Source organism: Dromiciops gliroides, chromosome 5 (genome assembly GCF_019393635.1).
Source record: "Dromiciops gliroides isolate mDroGli1 chromosome 5, mDroGli1.pri, whole genome shotgun sequence".
Classification (NCBI taxonomy): Eukaryota; Metazoa; Chordata; class Mammalia; order Microbiotheria; family Microbiotheriidae; genus Dromiciops; species Dromiciops gliroides.
In genome coordinates, this window is record NC_057865.1 from 68,360,851 (window position 1) to 68,382,239 (window position 21,389).

Below are 21,389 nucleotides of genomic sequence, written 5' to 3' on the forward strand. Positions count from 1 at the left end.
GTGCTGGGAAGTCATTTAAGCTCTTTGATTGTCAGTTTCCTCATCTGTACAATGGGAGTATGCCTTTGTGCCACCTGCCTCTCAAGATGTTGTGAAGAAAAGGCTTTTGTTGACTTTAAAGAGGTATAAGAGGCAGAATGGTGGCACAGTGGATAGAGCCCTGGACTTGGAGTCTGAAATACCTGAGTGAAAATCCTGCCTCAGATATAATAGCACTACATAACCCTGGGCAAGTCACAACATCTGCCTCAGTTTCCTCATCTGTAAAATAGGACTAATTATAACACCTACTGCTGAGGGTTGTTGTAAGGATCAAATGAAATAAGATATGAAAAACACTTTGCAAACCTTAGAGTGTTACACAAATGCTAGCTGTGATGAAAATGATGTGAATAGTTATTATCTTTATTTAAAAAAAAAAAAGAGGCCTATCTAATCCCTGGTCAGACATAAAAGGGGTTTGGGAGATGCTTAGGGTTAGCTCCTTTCTAGAAATGATTTTAGTAGGTCACTCACTGGCATTCACAGCCCCAAACAAATCACCCTGCACCAAGCCCAAGCTGCACAGACGGGCACTTGGCACAGTTGCTGGAATTGCACAGGCAGTAATGTATCTCTTCTGTGGGGATAGATGCTTAGCTCCTCATCCCTCTCCTGTACTTTGCTATTTGTGGTGAGGTGGGGAGGTAGTGAGATCACAGGAAGAATGAATGCATTTTGAAAGATCTGCCCTCTTCTTGTCTTGTTCAGCCACAAGTAGGAAATTTAAAGGGACAGGGATAATACATTTCAGGTTTTATATGCATGTTATTTTAAAATAACTCCTCATTTGCACTCCACATGTTGGGGCCGCTAGTGAGGAATCGATGTCCAAAGAACCATGTGGGCTTAATACTTTCTGCGCTGTTTCCCCCACATTATTTTGGTTATGATATAGCCCTAGAAGCCTGTGGTGACAACCCAGCCAGAGCATTCAAAAGGGAATGTGTAAAACATTTGGAAGGGATGCATTCTTTGAAAGCCATTCCAAGAAAAGGGGAGAGAAGGGAATTCAACTGCCTTAAACAAGTCTTACATCAAGAATTTATTTAATCTATAAATATGAACTAGTCAAAAACATTATAAGTGCTAATGGGTGAAATACAAGATAGGGTCTTAGGAATAATAACCGACATGTATGTGGTATTTTGAGGTTTGTAAAGCCCTTTATTATCTTGTTTTATTCTAAAAGCGAACACTAACAGTATGATCCTCGTTTACAAATGAGGAAACTGAGGCTTAGAGATGTCAAAGTGGTTTGCCCACAGTCAAATAAATTGCAAGTATCAAAAACAGAATCTCAATCCAGGACTTTGCTGGGTTCATGGCCAACACTCTTTACTCTGCCACAGAGCCCCTAAAGCATATAGTGGGAAATCAGAAAACCTTCTAATCATATCTCTCTCCCGCTTACTATGTAACTTTGGTTAGGTCACTTAGTATCTGTGCCTCAGTTTTCTCTGATACAGATTATAAATAATACCTAATCTAGTGTTTTGTTATTGGAAAACTAAATTTTAAAAATGCCTGAGGTATGGCTAAACTTATACATCAAAACTATATGTCAAAACTTATATATGAGTACTGTCATGGATCAAAAACATCTTTGGAATTACTCTTTTGGGGGCATCTAGGTGGCTAAGTGGAAAGAGCACCAGCCCTGATGTCAGGAAGACCTGAGTTCAAATCTGGCCTCAGACACTTACTAGCTATGTGACCCAGGGCAAGTCAGTTAATCCTGATTGCCTCAAAAAAAAAAAAATTTAAAATTCCTCTTTTGAAATGACCTTAAAAGCCTTTTGGAAATTGGATTGTTCTTGAACATAATGAATCTTTGTCCTTTGGAGTAGATTTGAAGGGTTTTTTTTAATAGACAACATTTCATGTTTAGGCAAATCTGAAGTGGGTGATCAAGTTGTGTAATACTAGTTATTAAACACTTAACATACATACATACTCACACATATATACATACATACACATACACATGCATGCGCGCACACACACACACACACACGACTGTACATGCACACACAAGTTTGGGCATACCTAAAGAAGGAAGTATTGAGGCAAATTTTCTTGTGTCTCCTAAGCTTATCTTTAGGTTGTTTCTTGAAAAGGGTGTTCTAAACAAGGTTCTAATTTTGCCAGATATAATAACCGTGATAAGCAGTACTCATTTGGATTCATTTAAAAACTAGAAATGCCTTTTAAAACTTGGAACTAGAAAACTTTTTGTTTAAGGCACTGTTATACCTCCCATGAGAAAAGGCTTCTAAATCTGGAAAAGTACTATACAAACACAAATTGTAATGGTGGCTCACTACATGCTTCCCATGCCTTCTCTTTACCTAAGAACTAAGCTTTGCTAATCCAAATTAACCAAAGAAAAGGTTAGTCTGCAGTAGTAGTAAAAAGTCAGAAACATCAAATAAATGTTTTCAGAGGAATGAAAAGCTTTTCAAACTTTTATTCCCATGATTCCCGCCTAGCTTACAAAGTCTTGGGTAGCGTCATCAAACAGGAAAAACATCAAGATCATTTGGTCTTCACAGAGTTGTTCGGTGGTTTTCCCAAGATCTAATTTCCCATAACTATTGAGTCACAGAAATCATTGAATTTTCAAGAGGAGATCTGGGTGCCTATTTCTTTTCCTTTTTTTTTTTTTTTTTTCGTGAGGCAGTTGGGGTTAAGTGACTTGCCCAGGGTCACACAGCTAGTAAGTGTTAAGTGTCTGAGGCCGGATTTGAACTCAGGTACTCCTGACTCCAGGGCTGGTGCTCTATCCACTGAACCACCTAGCTGCCCCTGCCTATTTCATTTTACTGATAACGGAGCTCAATCCCAGAGAGGTTTTATGATTAAGCCAAGGCCAGATAAATAGTATTACAGAATAGATCAAACTTTTACTCAGGTCTCCTGTCCCCTTGTGGGAGGCTCTTAGCATTGTACTATAAGCCCTTGGGCCAAAAGAAAAATGATTTGTAATTAAGTTTCCATCTGAGTGGATAAATGCATGCTTTAAAAAAAAAATTGCAGATGTTTTGTTTTCTTGAATAGGCAAAAGTTGACACCTGATACCTTATTTGTACTCTTAATTTGCTTATCAGCATTTTCGTTCTACTCAGGTAAAAATAAATTCCAGCCTAGGTTCTGTTCACATTCAAACATAGAATCAAAGAATTACTTACAACTCCTTTAATTTATAGATGAGGCAAGTGAGTCAGCGCAGATAAGTGTCTCATTGGAAATCATCTATCTAGTTAATGACAAACCCCAAGAGTAGAGCCTCTTTCCTTAATTTCTAGTCCCTTGGTCTTTCTACTCCAAGAAGCTACTCATAAATTCAAAATTCATGGAATTCATATTAAAGACATTACAGAATTTGAACTCACAGACTCAGCATGAAGGAGAAAGTATCTGTTTTAAATATTTCCCCCTCTCAATTTTCAAGCCCAATTTTAGATGAGATTTGAGTTACTAAGTTTAATATCTTGATAAAAGTGGATCGCATAATCATCTTGGTTTAATCAGATGCTTTTCGACAGTTATATTTTTTCATGGGCACTATTACAAAGTGGAAGATTTGTGGAGAGTGGTTTTAATAGGAAGAAGATCAACATGAAAGACCAATACTTGTAGGTAATAGCAAAAGGGACGGATGGACCAAAGGGTCAGGGAGATAGATAACATTCACTTGTGCTTTTGAATAATGATAATAATAGTAATAATAGAGGAAGCATTAAAATCTAAGCCCACTAGTAAATGAACAGGAATTCCCACTCATTTCTATAGTATTTTCTGCTAACTAGATACCCATGCCTTTGCTTTTTAATCGTACATCATTCCTTGGCCAGAAGGGGTCACTAAAGGACTTCCCTCTCCTAGAGGCTACTTTAACTTCTCCATGGCTCCTGCATCCTAGGGCCAGTAAAACAGCTTAACTGCTTAACACTCTGATGCAACCATAAAACCCCATGAGACTGTCTCCAACTTTTTTTTTTCCCCCCAAAAAAAACATAAAATCTTATAATGCATCTTGGGGATGGGATTATTTATTACCTAATTTCCCACCTTCCCCGCTTCACAAAATGGGGGGTGGTATGGATTGGGAATGGAGAAAAGACAGCTAACAAAGTATTTGCCAGTGCATGGGTACATCCGGCGTTAGAATAGAAGGTGCTAGAATTTTAAGATCTACGTCCAAAGTATTAGCAGGATAATTACGATGCATGTGCATATTTTGGGTTCGGTGGGGGTTGTTAGGTAACTAACTAGTGGGAGAACAGAATGAGTTTGGGTTTTTAAATTTTCCAAAATCCTGCGTGTCGTTTTAATTAAGTTTAAAAAGACTGTGTTTTGGCGTGTTTTCTCTTAGGTTGGCACTATTGAAAAAGAGTGGAGAAGAAGACTGGAAAAGCCGCCTGAGCAAAAAGCAGGACTACAGCAAAGTATCCGTCACTGAGCGGAGCACACGGCTGCAAGAGACTGAGCAGTCGTTCAAGAAGAAGGTAAGTTGTCCATGTTAGGAAAGGCATTCTGCTTGGAGCTGTGCTTGGAAATGCATCAAGTAGACAAGCACACCTAACCTTACTAATTGCTACTTTGGGAAGCATTCACATCATCTTGGCTTTGGGGCCCCACATGGAAAAGCACAAGTTTGTCACCGCCTGCCAACAATAGCTATTTTTGACTAAACTAGAAAGGTAGCCTCATTACGGCTTTCTGGAATCGTATCAGCATCGTATCATGCTTCAGCAAGCTTAGAGGTTTTCAAAATGGTCTTGCTGTTTGGCATCTGTTTGTTTGCTTTGGAATTTCAATAAATTATTTATAAGGAAAAGTGTTAGTGAGTCATCATGTGCAAATTTTATCTAAGGTATGGACTTGGAATTCTTATACTGTGACTTGAAAGCTTGCAAAATAAGAAAGTTGCCATCGGTCAGTGCCCAGCTCGGTCTTTAAGTAGTTAGTCGGTCTAATCTAACTTCTCAGTCCTGAGTAGTTAGTTAGTTATGTGTCCTCCCTCATCCTGAGATTTTTGAACTGACAAACTTTGTGAAATGTGTATAAAGTTATTCTGCAGTTGGGCAGTACATAGGTGCCACCACCTGAAAGTATTTTAGAGGTAACATGTTCAACATATTATTAAAATACAACAAGGCACCCTGGAATGGTGGGCACTTAGAATCAAATAGACCTGGATATATATAAGTCCTACCTCTTTGTACATTTTACTCAGTAGCTAATCACAACTTCCTTAGGACTTCTTTTGTAGTTTTTTTTTTTTCCAGGGTTTTTTTTTTTTTTATCCTGTATTGCTAATTAATTAGCTTGTTCAAGTGTAGTTGTACTGTAGTCTCTTGAAGAAAAGGAAGTCTTATCTGCATCAATGGAGGTAGTTCCCCACCTGCTCAAATTAGACTAACATTCACTTGTGCTTTTGAATATTTCGTGCCTTCCTTCAGTGCCAAGGAATGATTTCGTCTGCTAACTGATACAATTATTTGAAATGAGATAAGAGAGAAAATGCATTTCACATGAGCACCTACCAATCTGGAAAAATGAAAAGTCTTCAAAGACACAAGAGTATAAATATGCTTCTAACCTAGATGATATCTCTGTGGTCCTTTCTGGCTCTTGAGAAAATTTTTTAAAAAAAGATTATTCAATGAAGGGATGGGTGTAAAAGTGACTGTTCTGCATCAGGAAAGCTCATGGAGACAAACAAGTTTTAGATCAACTGCCAAGATTTTCTGTGTCTTCGTTAATTTGGAAAGTAACATTTGGCCAGTGGATAGGGTAAAAGATAATGACCTGAGGTACTTGAGCAGTGAGGTGACCCTGTAGTTAGTGATGGACCTAGAGTCAGGAGGACCTTAATTCAAATCCTGCTTAGACAGCTTACTAGCTGTATGTTGTTGTTGTTTATTTATTGTTAGTCACATCTGATTTTTCATGACCCCTTTTGGTTTGTTTGTTTTTTGGCAAGATACTAGAGTGGTTGCCATTTCCTTCTCCAACTCATTTTACACATGAGGAAACTGAGGCAAACAGGATTAAGTGATTTGCTCAGGGGTGACACAACTAGTAAGTGTCTGAGACCAGATTTGAATTCAGGTCTTCCTGAGTCTAGGCCTGTTACACCACCTACCTGCCTGACTAGCTGTGTGACCCTGGGCAAGTCACTTATTCCAAACCACCCACCCACCCCAGGTTTTCCCCACTTGCAAAAGAGAGATAATAGTACCTACCTTACAGGGTTGTTGTGAGGATCAGATAAGATAACATATAAACACTATGGAAACTTTAAAGTGGTCTATAAATGCTAGCTATTATTTTTTGAGTTAATAGTTCTCAAATAGAATTGGCATCCATTTGACAAAAGGCTAGCTTTGGAAATTCTATAAATTATTTATAAGGAAAAGTGTTAATGAGTTATCATATGCAAATTTTACCTTAAGGACTTTTTTTGAGTTAACTCAATAGTTCTCAAATAGAATTAGCATTCTATTAATCATATCAAATGTGGGATTCTCCTGATTTTCAGGTCCCTCACTCCCCTTACCCCCAGGGAAAGATGTCTTTACATCTATGTCTTTTAAATACTTTGAATCTCAAGTTACTGATTTCATTTTTGAGCATTCTCCCCCTCGGTGACTTGTGAGTTGCTATAGCTAAAAGCTCATGGGCTGCAGCCAGCCTAGCCTGTTGATGCTCTCACACTAGGCTTGCTTGACTGAGCGACAGATGACAGACATACTGCCTGTCTCCAGGCCACCATAGTCAGCCTTTTTCTCCTGGTAGAACCCCATCAACTTAAAGAATTCAGGGATCACCTATCCCCCCTCTACCCCAGGAGCAGGGTTTTAGTATCGAGACTAGTATGAATGTCTGTCATGTGCTTATCCCATTCTTCCCAAGATATGAATTACCTGTGTACAAGGCACAGAGTCATGCCCTTCCATGGGAGCCTGGATGTGTGGCACTGTCCCACAAGTGTCTTGCAGAAAGACAACACAAGTGACAGTGAGGTAGCTTGGAGAAAGCACAGCTCTGAAGAGGTCAGAGGCCCCGGATCATATCCTGCCTCTGTCATGTGCTACCTGCATGATTTTGAGCAGCTTCCTCACTTTCCTTTGGCCTCAGTTTCCATATCCGTAAAATGAGGTGGTTGGACAACATGGCTCTGACGTGCCTTCTGGCTCTGAGTCTGTTTCTGCCTTGAAACAGCTATAGGAAAGACCCCAACAAGTAATCAACTGCAAATGAACAGTACTCAAGGAAATCGAGAAGGGTGCAAGGTTGCTTGAGGACACATTGGCTGGGAACAGATCACAGCGGCTGCAGGAGAAGGGCTAAGATTTCTAGGTAGATGGAGCAGAGTCAGGTTATGTGGGGAGAAGGGGTGATGGGGTCACAGAGACAAGCAAGCACACACAAGGGAATAATGTCTGTCCTAACTCAGTAGCAATAGTGAACGTGCTATTCCTACAACTCATCAGAGGTCTCATTCATGTTGGCCCAGGTCAGTCTGACTCTGCTTTGAAGTTCAAATAGGCTGAACTATTTTGGTCAGTCGCAGGGTTCTTATGAGGACAAGGAGCTGGCTGATGGCCCCACCTGGGCACCGGCTTCCTCCCTTACCAGATGGCATGGTGCATTCAGAGGGTCCTGTGGCAGCAGCATGCAGAGGTGATTAAATCTGGGCTTGCCCCAGCAGACCCCAAAGGAGAAACATCTAAGAAGCAGTTATCATCTCATGCTAGAATGTCACAAAGCTGGTCCCATTTGCCCAGCAGAAGGAGTGACATTTGTGACATACGATCCCTCCGAGTAAGAGTGTTGGACATTTCTGTGGACTCCATGGGAACTACACTTGTCGATGGCGAGCTTTTGCCTGGGACAGGTGCTGGCTGGATAGCATCGCTTCCCAGAACAGATAGCCTGGCTTCCCAGTTGAGGGATTAAGAGTTGGTTTGTCATCTGATCCACAATTTCCAAACCCCTTCCAGAGCCCTAACTCAATGGTTACCAAGTTTTTTGTGGCTGCCTCATGCCCTCCCTCAAGTTTTCATATTTAATAAACAGGGTTCCATCCATTTCCATTTGGGCAATCTGCAGAGACTAGGGGGTGCCAGGAGTGAAGAGGAGATTCCAGAATCCAGGTCACAATACTTTGAGAGCCCAGGTAGTGTCCAGGGGTTGTTGGAGCCTCCTGTTTGGGAACCTCTGACATTTGTGAGTACACATTTCCACTGTAGAACAGGTAGCACAATGCCTGGCACTAGGTAGGTGCTTAATCAATGTTGGTTGGTTGATTATCCAAGACACTAGTGAGGTAAAGGAATAGGAAAGTTAGAAGTCTATCACATACCAGCAGCCCACATGAATTATCATCTAACAAACCAATTAATGTGGGAAAATTCGGATTTGGACTAGAAACATTTGTTTTATCACTAAGCCCATCACCAGGTCTTAAGCAGTAACTTCAACATATAATTAGAAGGAGGGTCGTTTTCATCACATCTAACTATTCTCAGATAGGACTACTCCCATCCCAAATCCCAGTGTAAGCAGATAGGTGAGGGAGCTACTCAAAGGTGTCATCATCAGTTATCATGAATCAATGCCATCAAAGCTGTCCTCAAAAGAAGCAGCGCCATTACTGATCATGCCTGCTTCAGTTTGCTGGTAGCAATGCAGCCAAGTCCTTGAAGTGTGAGAATGTCTTCTACAGCAGCTGAATTTTGTTATAAGTTGCATGTAAAGATCATCTATCAACTGAAGTGGAGCAAACTCCCATGGGAAATTCACCAGATTTCTGGGTTTTATAATCATTATGAGCTCACCAGGAGAATTAAGGGAAATCTGTTATCATTAAAAGAAAAAGAAAGGAAGGAAGGAAGAAAGAAAGAATCTTTGGCAAATCTCTGCCAAATCCAAATAAAATATGTTTCTTTGAAGAGCCTCATACTTGCAGTCCAGTGGATGATAAGAAGTTCTGTGATCTATGAGTACACTTTTGGAGCCAAAGTTAGATTTTCCATTCAAGTATTAAGTGATCTATCACTTTAAAGGGACTGTGTGATATGGTGGTAGCTGTTTGCTTTTTTCATTTTTAAAATGTAGGATTGCGGATTGGGGGCTTAAGGACACAACTAATCATTTGTCCAGCTGTCCAATGGTATTCCCTTGGAATACCATTTGGGGCTCCTTTCTTTTTTTCCTTTCATTGTTTAAGGATGTGCCAAAAGTTAGAAGCATTGATGTGGGGTTTTTTTTGTTTGTTTGTTTTTTGGTAGTATACTCACCTCGCTCAACAAAGTAGTCAAAAATAGATGCTGTCGAGTCTGTCAGTATGGTCTTTCCTGTGCTACACTTGGTACCTTGGTGTGTGAGCTCTGGCCACTAGGATCTCCTTCAGTGTGACCAGTGAGAGAGATAAGAAATGAAGGGAAGTCTGAAATCAACAACTTCTCAGCCGTCTGCTTGTGGCTACTGGATCTGCTACTCCCTTTAACCACATGCCAGTATTTAAGTTCCTCTCCCGGTGTTTGCTTATTCTGCATGAAAGCATGAGTTGGTTTGCTTTCATGCATATTGAGCACATCGAGTGACTCACATTCTTCCTAGTTAAGACGGTCACCAAATGCATCAGCCCTTAACGGGGTTTGCCATTAAAAACCTGAACCTACTTACGAGTCCCAGATTAGTGTCTGATCACCAGCTGTGCTGCAATGCCATTAGGAGAGTGAATCAAGCTGAGCACCATGACATTCCCACAGCAAGTTCCTAGAAATTCAAGGACAGGACAGCACATCTGTTGTGTTCGTGCTGGGACTGCCCACTGTCCCTGAGATTCCGAATTGCTCTGAGGGTGGCACATGTAAGATCGCTTAGAGAAATGGGGGGAGGGATAGGAGGGGCATAAAGGAGGGAAGGAAGGAGGGAGAGGAAGGAAGAAGACTAAGTGGGGGAAGAAGGGAGGAGAGAGAGGAGAGAAGAGGAGGAGGAGGAGATGAAAGATAAAAGGAGGGGAGGAAGAGAGGAAAAGAGGGAGAAAGGAGAGGAGTAGAGAGGGGAGGAAGTAGAAGAGGGAGGAGGAGAGAAGTAAAGGGAGGAGGAGAGGAGTGGAGTGGGTAATTAAAATGAGTACTATTAGGAGGCTAGCCTTTACACATCTTTGTTCCCCGCACCCTGCTGTGTGCTAGCATGTGCACATTGCTAATTGCCCCTGGGCACTGATGATTTGAAGAGAATGAATGCAATGCTCTAAATGGACTATTCTTTTCCAACCCTCTGCAATGTTTCCCATTTGTTTTAACCTGTAGGAAGAAGGAGGATTTACAGATGATAATGCCATTTCTAATCTGCTTTGGGTAAGCCTAACTCTAACAGAGGTGTTAATTGTAGGCTTTAGCCAAAAGTCCCCGTTTCCCTTTCACATCCTGTGCAGTAGTTTTTCCCTTTCAGATTCTTTCCTGTTGGATAGTCAGCTGCTTGGAGGAGACCCGCTTCTCTGGAATGGTGGAAAGAGAATTCATTCTGGAGTTTGATGGTCTGGGTTCAGATTCCTCCTCCAAAGGCATCAAACTCCAGAACTGATCTCTCGTAAGTCACACAACCCCTCTCATCTTCAGATTCCAAATCTGTCCAATGAAGAGGTTGGTTCATGTGGCTCTTGAGGTCCGTTCTGGCCCTGGAACAATGATTATAAGATAGATTCTGCCTTTTTCTAGAAGGAAAGGCTGCTAATCTTTACAGTAAGACCATTGCTGGCTGGTCTCTCCTTCAGTTACGTGGGAAAGACGGTACTCCTTTTAACGTCTTAAAGAGTTCGATACCAGTCATTTTTTCCCTTCTCTGCCACCTGATTGTGTTTAAATTGCTATATTAGTGACTTTAACTCACTTCATCACTACATATACTCACTCCGGTAAATCTGCGCTGCTTGTGTGGAATTATTTTAGCAGGTTTTGTTTTTGTTTTTGTTTTTGTTTTTTCCCCTCTCCCCAAAAGATGAAGAACTCTTTCATAGAAAGAGGATAGGAATTGCAATGAGTAAATTAACTTCCTGTTAGAAAATTACTGGTTTTCTCCCTTTGCCTCTTTTCTTGTTTCACCTCTAATCCTCTTGCTTTGCTCTGTAGGAACCTGTATACGCTTCTACTTATTCTCCTGCTATGCCTGCTGTCCATAAATACCAGTCTTTTGTACCCATTAATCAGGTGAGGAAAAACTGACACATAACAAACCTCATTGCAATTTCTGACCAGTAGGAAAGCACTTTTTCTCCTTTGTTGTTGGTTCTTCCTGGAGAATTCAACAGACATTCCAGGTGAGAATCCTGCCAGGTATATTCTTGGCTCCACTTATTTCTAGACCTGTGAAGATGCTGTTAATGTAACTTGGATGAGCCAAACTTTTTAAGAGGTTTTGGGGTTTGTTTGTTGTTGTTTTTCCATTTTAATTACTAGGCTTTATAGGGTAAATAAAAGCCACCGTGGCCGAACAAGTGGGGCTTGGTGTTCTTGAATGCAGCAACAGGAGGAAACTGACACAGTATTAAGAGCAAATTCATTCCTAAGTACTTAGTGGTTTATTTGGGGGTCCAAGGAATAGTTTCTTCTAACTGAAAATTTTGCCCTAAAAGCAGACATTTTTAGAACTTTAGGATGAATGATGAGGGGTTTTAAAAGATAAGTGCTGCAACGTATATAGATTTGGTGTCATTTCCTCCCCTTCACATTTCCTCTTGAGAAATGGACAGTTTTCTTACATAACTTGGGGGGGGGGCAATGAGGGTTAAATGACTTGCCCAGGGTCACACAGCTAGTAAGTGTCAAGTATCTAAGGCCGGATTTGAACTCGGGTCCTCCTGAATCCAGGGCCGGTGCTTCATCTATCCACTGTTTCACCTAACTACCCCCTCTGACACAACTTTTTGAAAGGCAACATAGTGAACAATTTCCTTCCCTCATTCTCTACCTCACCTTTTTCCCCCCTCTTTTCTTTCTTGTTTTCATTCTATTGAAGGCAGTAGTAATAATTGAGGGACAAGGGACCCCAGATTTCTGAGGAATGTCATCCTTGAAAAATGGATCATAAAGTCAGATGCAAAATTCCAGCTTGAATATCAGAGGCAAATGAAGTTTAAAAAAAATTCAAGTAACCCAACTTTTTTTTTAATTGACTTGAAAAAACAATTTCTGATGGCTTTTATAAGGAGAAAAGATTTGTCCCAAAACCTGTTCCTATTTCAACATGTCAAGAATTTTAAGACAAATTTTTCCTCCATAAAGAATTTCATTTTTTCCTTAACAGTTTCCCCGGACAATTTTTATTAATGTTAATAATAATAATAAACTTAGTGCTTTAAGAATTAAAAAACAGTTTATTTATATACATTATCTTAATGAAACCCTTTTGATAGCACCTTGCCCCATTTGCACATGGGGAACACAAAGCTCACTTTCTTTTCCACAATCATGGGGCAGCTAGGCGGCACAGTGGATAAAGCACTGGCCCTGGATTCAGGAGGACCTGAGTTCAAATCCGGCCTCAGACACTGGACACTTAACTAGCTGTGTGACCCTGGGCAAGTCATTTAACCCTCATTGCCTCACCAAAAGAAGAAGAAGAAGAAGAAGAAGAAGAAGAAGAAGAAGAAGAAGAAGAAGAAGAAGAAAAACACTCATTTAGAATCTCAAAAAAGAAAATACATAATTTGCAGTACATACAGTGGTAGGCAGGAGCATATTTGCTGTCTGCATCCCGAGAAGATGTTCACGAATTCCCTTCCTCCCCCACATATTTTTTCTTTCTACCATAGATGCCCACAGCATATAATAAAGACAAATTATATTTGCTTTGGACTTTCAGCCTAGGGTTGTGTCTACTTAGATGGATGCAACATCAGGTTCGTTAACTATGAACTTGAAGGGAAGGCAGTAAGTAGGCCTGGAGCCATAAGACTCTGGGTTCGAGTTCTGCCTCAAAGACATGCCATTAGTTAAGCATCTACTATGCGCTAGGCATGGAAAGCAAAGATGGAAACAAAATAGTCCTTTCCCTCAAGGAGCTTACAATCTACTGGAGGAATAGTTGAAATGTTGGATTGAGGAATTCCTCCCATTCATTCCCATGAATGAAGGAAATCACAGGCCCAAGCCAAAAACAGAAACCAACAAAATAATAAGCAGCATCAGGGATGCACAGCAGATAGATCATGGGCCTTGAGGTCAGGAAGGTCTGGGTTCAGATGCCCCTGACACAAGCTAGCCGTGGGACGAGGGGTAGATCACTTAGTCTGGGAGGGCTCCCAGAAATTTTCTAACCCCTGCAGAAGCATTTCGTTCAGCTCTAGATCAATAGAGGGTATTTCCTTACCAGAAACTCCTCACATAGATGAAATCATAGGTCTCAGTGGAAAGCAGAAAGTAGCAAAATAACTAAAGGAGACACCAAGAGTTTCTAAAAGTTTAAAGTTCAGCTGGTCATTTGGAGGGAGGAAAACCTTTTTCCCCCTTAAAATGGGATCAGACTAGCTGCCAGGCCGGGTGGCTCCGAAAAATTATGGATTCTCTCTAGAGTCGAGGTGATTTAGCATCACCTCATGCTACTCTTTCACCTACATACCCTTAGACTTGGTTGTGTCTGTGTGGAAGAGATCTGAGGAAAGCCCCGTGCTTCGGAAGGGACATTTGTGCTTCCATAAATGTCATTTTTCTTAGTCATTAACCACAATAGCCATCCCACTCAGGATGTGGGAGACATGATACTCTTCAGATAGCAAAGAGAATAAGCATCTGGACCTGTTGAGATGAACTTTAGACATTGAAAGCCTAGTCCAGCTTTTCCTCGCTTTAAGCTGAATTCTGAAAAGCGAGTGAGAAAAGACCTTTTCTTTTTTTTCTTTTTTTTTTTTAAACTTTCTTATAAACTTGGCTGTCTTGGCCGAGCAAACCGCATACCCCAGTGCCATCACTATCACCTAAGATCATTTTCCTGCATTACATTTTGTAGATGTGCCATGCTTCTGAGTATGCAGATCCTGAGTAGTTTTGAAATGAAAGGGACCCATTTGGTTGTAATGGGGAGCAGGGGGAAATTTGGACTTTATCAGAATTGCCACAATTCTTCTAGTCTACAAAGAGCATCTGGCTGATGTATCACCTTGTTATTCTTCTAAATGGGTAGAAGGAAGCTGTAAAAGGCAGATTTATAGGCTAGGAGAGATGGGATATTCCAAATTCTTGACCTAGGATGGACCTTCCCTAGGCAGTCCTTTTCCTGTAGACTCAGAGAAAGAGGCAGACAATGCCTTTCCTTTCGTTTGTTCAACTTTCTGCCCTACCTCACAGTCCTGCCTTTGTGTGTTTCATGAAACACACACATCCAGAAATCTCACTTCCATTCCCTGTTTGGTTAATTTGGGGATATTAGCTTGGCTCAGCAAGGTGGTATATTAGGAAGGAAAAGGACTGCAGGGATCCCGGGTCCTTTCCATTGTGTGCTTCCAAGGCATTCTAATCATCTGACTTGGTGCTGAGCCTTGCTCTCGGCTTTTGCCATCATCCAAAGAAAAATAATACATGAAGGGAGTAAAGAGCCAGGGGCATTTTCACAATGGCTGGAAGAAAAGGTAGACCATGCTAGCTCCAAAATAAGAACAGAAACAAAAATAATGGCTGCTTTTGAGGTTTGCAAAGCACTCCATATCTTGTCTCATGGGATCCTCCCAAGAACCCTAGGAGGTGTGGAGGCCATCATCACCCCCTTTTACAGATGAGGCAACTGAGGCTAAGGGAGAGGAAGTGACTTGCCCAAGGTCACATAGCTAGTAAGTGCTAGAGACAGGATTCGAACTCAGCCCTTGATGACTCATAAGTCCAGTGCTCTATTTCCTACAGCACCTGGCTGCCCTGCGGTACCTGTCCTAGACAAAAAATGCTCCTGACTGAGAGGTCTGAGAAACTGTGGGCTCAGGAAGAGGTTGGGCAGGACAATAGAATATAGGCTCAGCTGGAGATGGGCAGACATAGATTTTGTTCAGTCGTGTCTGATTCTGTTACTCTGTGGGTGATACTGTCCGTGGGGTTTTCTTGACAAAGATACTGGAGTGGTTTACCATTTCCTTCCTTCTCTAGTGAATTATGGAAAACAGAAGTTAAGTGACTTACCCAAGGTCACACAGCTAATGTCTGGGGCCAGATTTGAGCTCAGGAATATGGGTCTTCCTGACTCCTGGCTGGTGCTACATCCACTGAACCATCTAACTGCTCCAGACTTAGATTTAGATACATGTAATTTATGTAACATCTTTTAAATATGAAGGGCTTCCTTCAGAACTCGATTACTGCTTTGGAGTTTCCAGCTTCCTCCATCCCTACTAAGTCTTCATGTCTCATTTTGCCTCAATGCCATTCCTGCCAACTGACCTTTCCACCAAAATGACCAAGGTCACCCTGAGCCACCTTTTTCCTTACTCTGCCCCGATTTGAAAGGTGTAGGGAAAAAGATAGGGCACAGCCCATGCTGCTGGCATCTTGGTACCTAACCTGCTTTTCTCCATGACCGCTGGAATGAAGGAGAAGGGGAGAGGGTGGTGAACAGTGACCATCTCAGTGCTTGCCCTGATACCTCCCACCTCCCAAACCCTCCCCTTCTCTTTACCACCCCTGTGGTCACTGTCCTCTGTTCTTCCACACACCAGCCCTTATCACTTCTCTTCATCACCACTTGCCCCCTATTCGCTCCACATCCTAGAATCCCTCACCCTCACCCTCTCTCTTCCTCTCCTTGGGTCCTCTAGTACCTGGCCAGCAGGGTCCCTAGCCCAGGCCACCAAACCATGCAACTGAACTAGAAGAGCCCCTTTCTTTCCTGCTGGGACTGCATGGGAACAGGGGAGAAAACGTGCTCCTTGCCTTATATGTTTGGATAAATAAGGTTTTGTGGGTTGACTGAGGAACTTTACTACTTATTGTGACGTTGCTCATATGGAAAACCGTCTGACTAGTTCCAAACCACTGATGCACACGATTTAAAAATACAGACTTTTTGTAACTTAGAGGCTGCAGATGCTTTGAATTCTTTCTAAATAACACTGAGAGGTCAGTGTGGCAGCTGAGCTGCCTTCAGAATCAGGAAAACCTGGGTTCAATTCCCACCCCTTACACATACTTAGCAATGTGACCCTGAACAAGTCACCTAACCTTTTAATGCTCTAGGCAATTCTCTTTGAAGTTGCAGAGAAGCTGCCACCCTGCATCCTTAGAAGGAGTTACTCACCTGGGAGTTCTCTGTCAATGGAAGATCTAATCTTGTTCAGCCCCTATCCTGTGCTTACTAGTAAATTGATGCTAAACTCATCCAAGATGGTTAAAAAAAATAAAAGGTCTTGAGTGTCTAACCCCGCATGGAATCATGGGTTCAATTCTGTGATACACTGGTTGATATCCGAGCCAGCCTTAAATGGAGGGTGAGGGACAACCTATGGGCAGCCCCTGCAACATCAAGAGATGATGAGGGGGCAGCTAGGTGGCGCAGTGGATAGAGCACCGGCCCTGGAGTCAGGAGTACCTGAGTTCAAATCCGGCCTCAGACACTTAACACTTACTAGCTGTGTGACCCTGGGCAAGTCCCTTAACCCCTATTGCCTCACTTAAAAAAAAAAAAGAGAGATGATGAGGATGGCCTCTTACATGTTGTTGGGTGAGAATTGGGCTGTGGTCTTCATCACTCAAAGAAAGACCCTCCACAATGAGCTGGCAGATCCAATGTGCATCACAGAATCCCTTTGGTTCAGGTCATCTAATGGCATTACTAGAAGGCCATAAGAAGCAGCAGAGCAAGGGTTTAATCTGACATTGCACCTTCTCTACTGGTCTAGTTCTATAACCCAGCCCTCAAATCCAGATGGGGATGGTTTTAGGGAGATCATTGGCCGCCATTGGTATTGATCTTTGTTCCCTCTCCTCCTCCTCCTCCTTTTTCCCTTCCAATCCTTAAGCAGAGGATGGCAGAAAGTCATGAAAGCCAAATGACAATTGAAGAGAGGAAACAGCTCATTACAGTGAGAGAAGAAGCTTGGAAGACCCGAGGAAAAGGAGCAGCCAACGATTCTACCCAATTCACTGTTGCTGGCAGGATGGTGAAGAGAGGTCAGTGGGGAATGAGGCCCCTCCCATCCACTCCCCAGAACTAAAGTGATGTAAATGTGGTCTAGCTGGTGTCTGTGAATTAGCTGCTAAGAACCATTTTTCTATGAAAGTTTAATTAGCTTTGGAGTCAACAAGAGAAGGAATTAAGTCCCACAAAAACAAAAACTGAACTCAACCATTTAGAAACTGTGCTTTGCAATTTCAGATTTGATCAAGATCTTGGCCATGGCCCCACATGATTTGTCAGTTACTTTTTTTTTTTTTTTGGTAAGGCAATTGGTGTTAAGTGACTTGCCTAGGGTCACACAGCTAGTAAGTGTTAAGTGCCTGAGGCTGGATTTGAACTCAGGTCCTCCTGACTCCAGGGCTAGTTCTCTATCCACTGCACCCCCTCGATGCTCCTGTCAGTTACTTTAGGGCCCTTTTCAGGTGTGGCAAGGCATCCATCAGAACATATGGCCAGCTTCTCTGAGCTAGCACAACAGCCATTACCACACAGAGAAATGTTCACCTTCCGTGCTCACTCACACATTCCTCTTTCCTCCAAAGGAGGGCACCATTGTGGCTATGAGGTCCAAATCTTCAGAAATGGAGAAAATATTTGGAGAACAAGGAGTAGTCCAGTTTGGCCAGAATTTATGGTCCGTGAGGGAGAGGCTGCAAGGTCAAGATGTTTGGATCTTACTGGCTAACTGATGAGAAGCACTTGGAGGGTTTTTGTTTGTTTGGGTTTTTTAGAAGATATGCAATGTGATCAGGGCTTTATGTTGAGAAATTATTTTAACAGCAGTTTGTAAGATGAACTGGTAGGAGAGACTGATGGACAGGAGACAGATTTTAGCAGTTCTTGCAAAAGTCTAGGTTAGATTAAATAAGATCATAGAAGGCACTTAGCATAATGCCTGGCCTATAGCAGGTACTTAATAAATGTTGATTCCTTTCCCCTAGAGATGGGGAGGGCCTGACATATTGTGGCAGCAGATTGGAAACAAGGACTAGAAATATCCAATCCAATAAACATTTATTAAGTGCCTACAAATGTAAGGCACCTGCTCAGTGCCAGGGATACAGGGAGTGAAAAGAACTTGTCATCTGAAGAGATTTTATAAAGTTAGAATAAAGCAAGGGTTCAAAGAGCACTGAGGTCTGAGCCTGGATGGCTTGGGAGATAGATGATGCTATTACCAGAAAGAGAAAAATTAGGAAGAATGCTGTGTTTTGTGGAGAAGATGATGAATTAAGTTCTGGACTTGGTGAGAGTGAGGTTGCCAGCAGGTCCTCACGTGAAGAGATCCAGTAGGTGGTTAGAAATGGGGGTCTATGATAGATATAGATAGATAGATAGATAGACACACACATATGCAAATATGTGTGTTTGTATAATTTGTATAGAGTTGGTAGATAAAGCCATCGGAGTAGATGAGATGGCCAAAGCAGAGCATGTAGTGATAGAAGTCAAGTATAGACACATTTAGGGGTTTAAACAAGAAAGTGGAGCTAGCAAGGTAGACAAAGAAGGCACAGTCAGAACCAAGAGAGTTCTTTGTCATCGTGTTCAGTGAAGCAGAGGTCAAGAAGCAATCTCACTGGAGTATCAAGGAAATGATACAACAAAGGGTGGATGCTAAGATGGTAGGGAGCAAGTAGTGGCAATGAATGTAGATGAGTCTTGTTAGAAAATTAGCAGGATAAGAGGAGAAAAAAATGGTGTGGTAGCTGAAGGAAGTGCTAGAATGAAGAGAAAGTTACCCAGGCAAGGAAATCCCTGAACATGTTTGGGCTGGAGGGGAAGGAACTAGTGAATAGGGAAATATTGACTTTGTAAAAGAACAAGAGAATGAATGTTCATAAAGCAACTCCCAGGGAAGCTGGAAGGGTTGAGTTGGGAACAAGTGAAAAAAGGGTGATTTGGGCTGTAAGAGGAGCTATCTCTTCCTATTAGACCAGAAGGAAGGATAGGTGGTATAATAGGAAGGGTTTAAGATGTGGAGAAGGGAGGGTTTTGAAGTTAGGTGGCCTCCACTCATTTATTAGGTACCTACTTTGAGTGGTAAGGTGCTAGAAGCACTAGAGAAGATACAAAGAAGACTCAAGATCCTTACAATATAGTAAAGGTAGGTCAGATGTGACTAGGTAGGGACACGAATAAACTGTGATTTTTTTTCATCAACGTGGAGATCAAGGAAAGATTCACTAGGGAGGAGGCATCTTCTCAGTAAAATAGGAAACAGGGTCGAGATGCATACTAGATTTTCTAAGGAAGGAGAGACTTTAAAAACAAGACATCGTGTGGAAAAACATACATTGTGTGTATGTATGTGTGTTTGTTTTTAAAGATTTATTGGTGTGTGCTATTGGTCTCCTAAAAAAAAATGCCGACAATTTAAATCTTTATCCCTTGGCCCATCATGGCAAAATCCTCATCTCCATTAGTGAAAGAAGGCTACTCCCACCAGCTGGTGGGCCTCATCGCTGCTGCCCTATGAATTGGACAGTAGGGGGAGGTAGATCAGCAGGTTAGGTAATACTTTCTCCCATAGTTCGGAATGAACAGATTTCTCCAGCTGCTTTGGAAATCTGCTTTCCGACTCGACCCCCTTTATTAGTTTGCAAAACTAATGATCTCTGCATTAATTAACGCTTTTGATTGTCTTCTAAACTCCCTCTAAGGACTTAGAGATTTACTACAGGATACAGCAGGTCTAGCTGTCCTTCCAGAAAGCTGATTTTTTTTTCACTAAACTAAATACTTTGCACTTACTGGAACCTGAGGAAGGGTTTTGTTTTTTGGTTTTGTTTTTTGTTTTTTTGTTTTTTATGTTATTGAATTCATCAGATTAACATATTTACATGTTAAATGCTTTAGGGAAAGAACATGAAAAACACATCATATCTTATTTTTTTTTCCTTTACATCAATTGAGTTACAGAACATCCTCTCAGGATTGTGAGGGGTAGCAGCTGATGGTAGGTTTCACTTCAATAAAGAGCTAGTAATCATTTGAGGGGCTGTTAACTATTCTTTAAATATCCTCAGGGTGAGTGCTAGTTATGAAATATAAACAATGCTGCATTTGCAAATGAGCTCTAATAATATGGCCTTTTATTTGATTATATTTGATCTGAATTTTATTTGAATCTATTTATTTTGGTTATAAATCTTAATGACCCTTGAGGGTTTTTAAAAGCTTGTTCCCCATAAACGGGCTACTAACTTCTCTTATCCACACATCTTCCTCTACATGTTGTTGCTTCTCTGCTGAGAAAAAGCCACATTTTATCTTGGGGTCATAGATTTAGAGAGAGAAAAGACCCTTGTGACCATCCAATCTAACCCCCTCATTTTACACAGTTCAGTGACGTGTCTGAGCTAACCCAGGGAGTAGGTGCCAGAACCAGGAAGGAAACATAGGTCCCCTGCCTTCAAACCCAGTGTTCTTTTCATCACACTACACTGCTGATTTTCACGTTTATCAGCGAGTTTAGGCAGCTTTCCCGAACACTGGACAGTCAGAAAGACTTGAGTTCCAATCCAGCCTTGGGTCCTTAGGCCACTGACATATGTAAGTTTCTAAGAATCAAACCGTCACTTCAAACAATCGTTGCTTGTTCACCAGGTTTGGCATCACCTACGGCCATTACGCCAGTAAGCTCCCCCTTCAGCAATCGAATGAAGGGCACCACGCCCATCTCCAAACCCCTTGAAGGTAAGGAACCAAAAACTGCTGGTTTGTTTTTTTGTTTTTTTTTTTTTTTTTAGTGAGAATGCCAGCCATGAATATTTTCTCACCTGTGCTCTCTTCTTTCTCAGATATAGAAGCCAAACCAGATATGCAGCTTGAGTCTGACTTGAAGCTAGATAGGCTTGAGTCATTTCTGGGGAGACTGAACAACAAAGGTAAATAACAGAGGCACAGTGGGGGGAAGCCCTTAACTTTTTTTTTTTTTTTGGTGGGACAGTGAGGGTTATGTGATTTGCCCAGGGTCACACAGCTAGTAAGTGTCAAGTGTCTGAGGTTGGATTTGAACTCAGGTCCTCCTGCATCCAGGGCCGGTGCTTTATCCACTGCACCACCTAGCTGCCCCAAGCCCTTAAATTTTGTTCCAATACCTCTCCCCAGCTGAAGTTGCCCCCAAACCTGCTGCTGGAGCTGAGGGTTCTAGACCTCACTCCTGGCTCTTC

At 41.8% G+C, this 21,389-nt stretch overlaps 1 protein-coding gene across 17 annotated transcripts in view; it reads left to right on the forward strand.

The window, feature by feature from the left end:
* The window catches only part of SVIL (supervillin), a 119,835-nt gene that overhangs the window by 60,134 nt on the left and 38,312 nt on the right, over positions 1 to 21,389 (forward strand). For 6 of the 17 annotated variants that reach the window (XM_043967248.1, XM_043967242.1, XM_043967247.1 and 3 more), the window contains 6 exons: positions 4,418 to 4,550; positions 10,374 to 10,421; positions 11,193 to 11,270; positions 17,057 to 17,207; positions 20,824 to 20,913; positions 21,018 to 21,104. In XM_043967248.1, coding sequence (XP_043823183.1) covers positions 4,418 to 4,550; positions 10,374 to 10,421; positions 11,193 to 11,270; positions 17,057 to 17,207; positions 20,824 to 20,913; positions 21,018 to 21,104 — 587 coding nt within the window. The remainder of the gene's footprint in view (positions 1 to 4,417; positions 4,551 to 10,373; positions 10,422 to 11,192; positions 11,271 to 17,056; positions 17,208 to 20,823; positions 20,914 to 21,017; positions 21,105 to 21,389) is intronic. The other 11 variants (XM_043967244.1, XM_043967246.1, XM_043967253.1 and 8 more) reach the window with 7 other exon arrangements.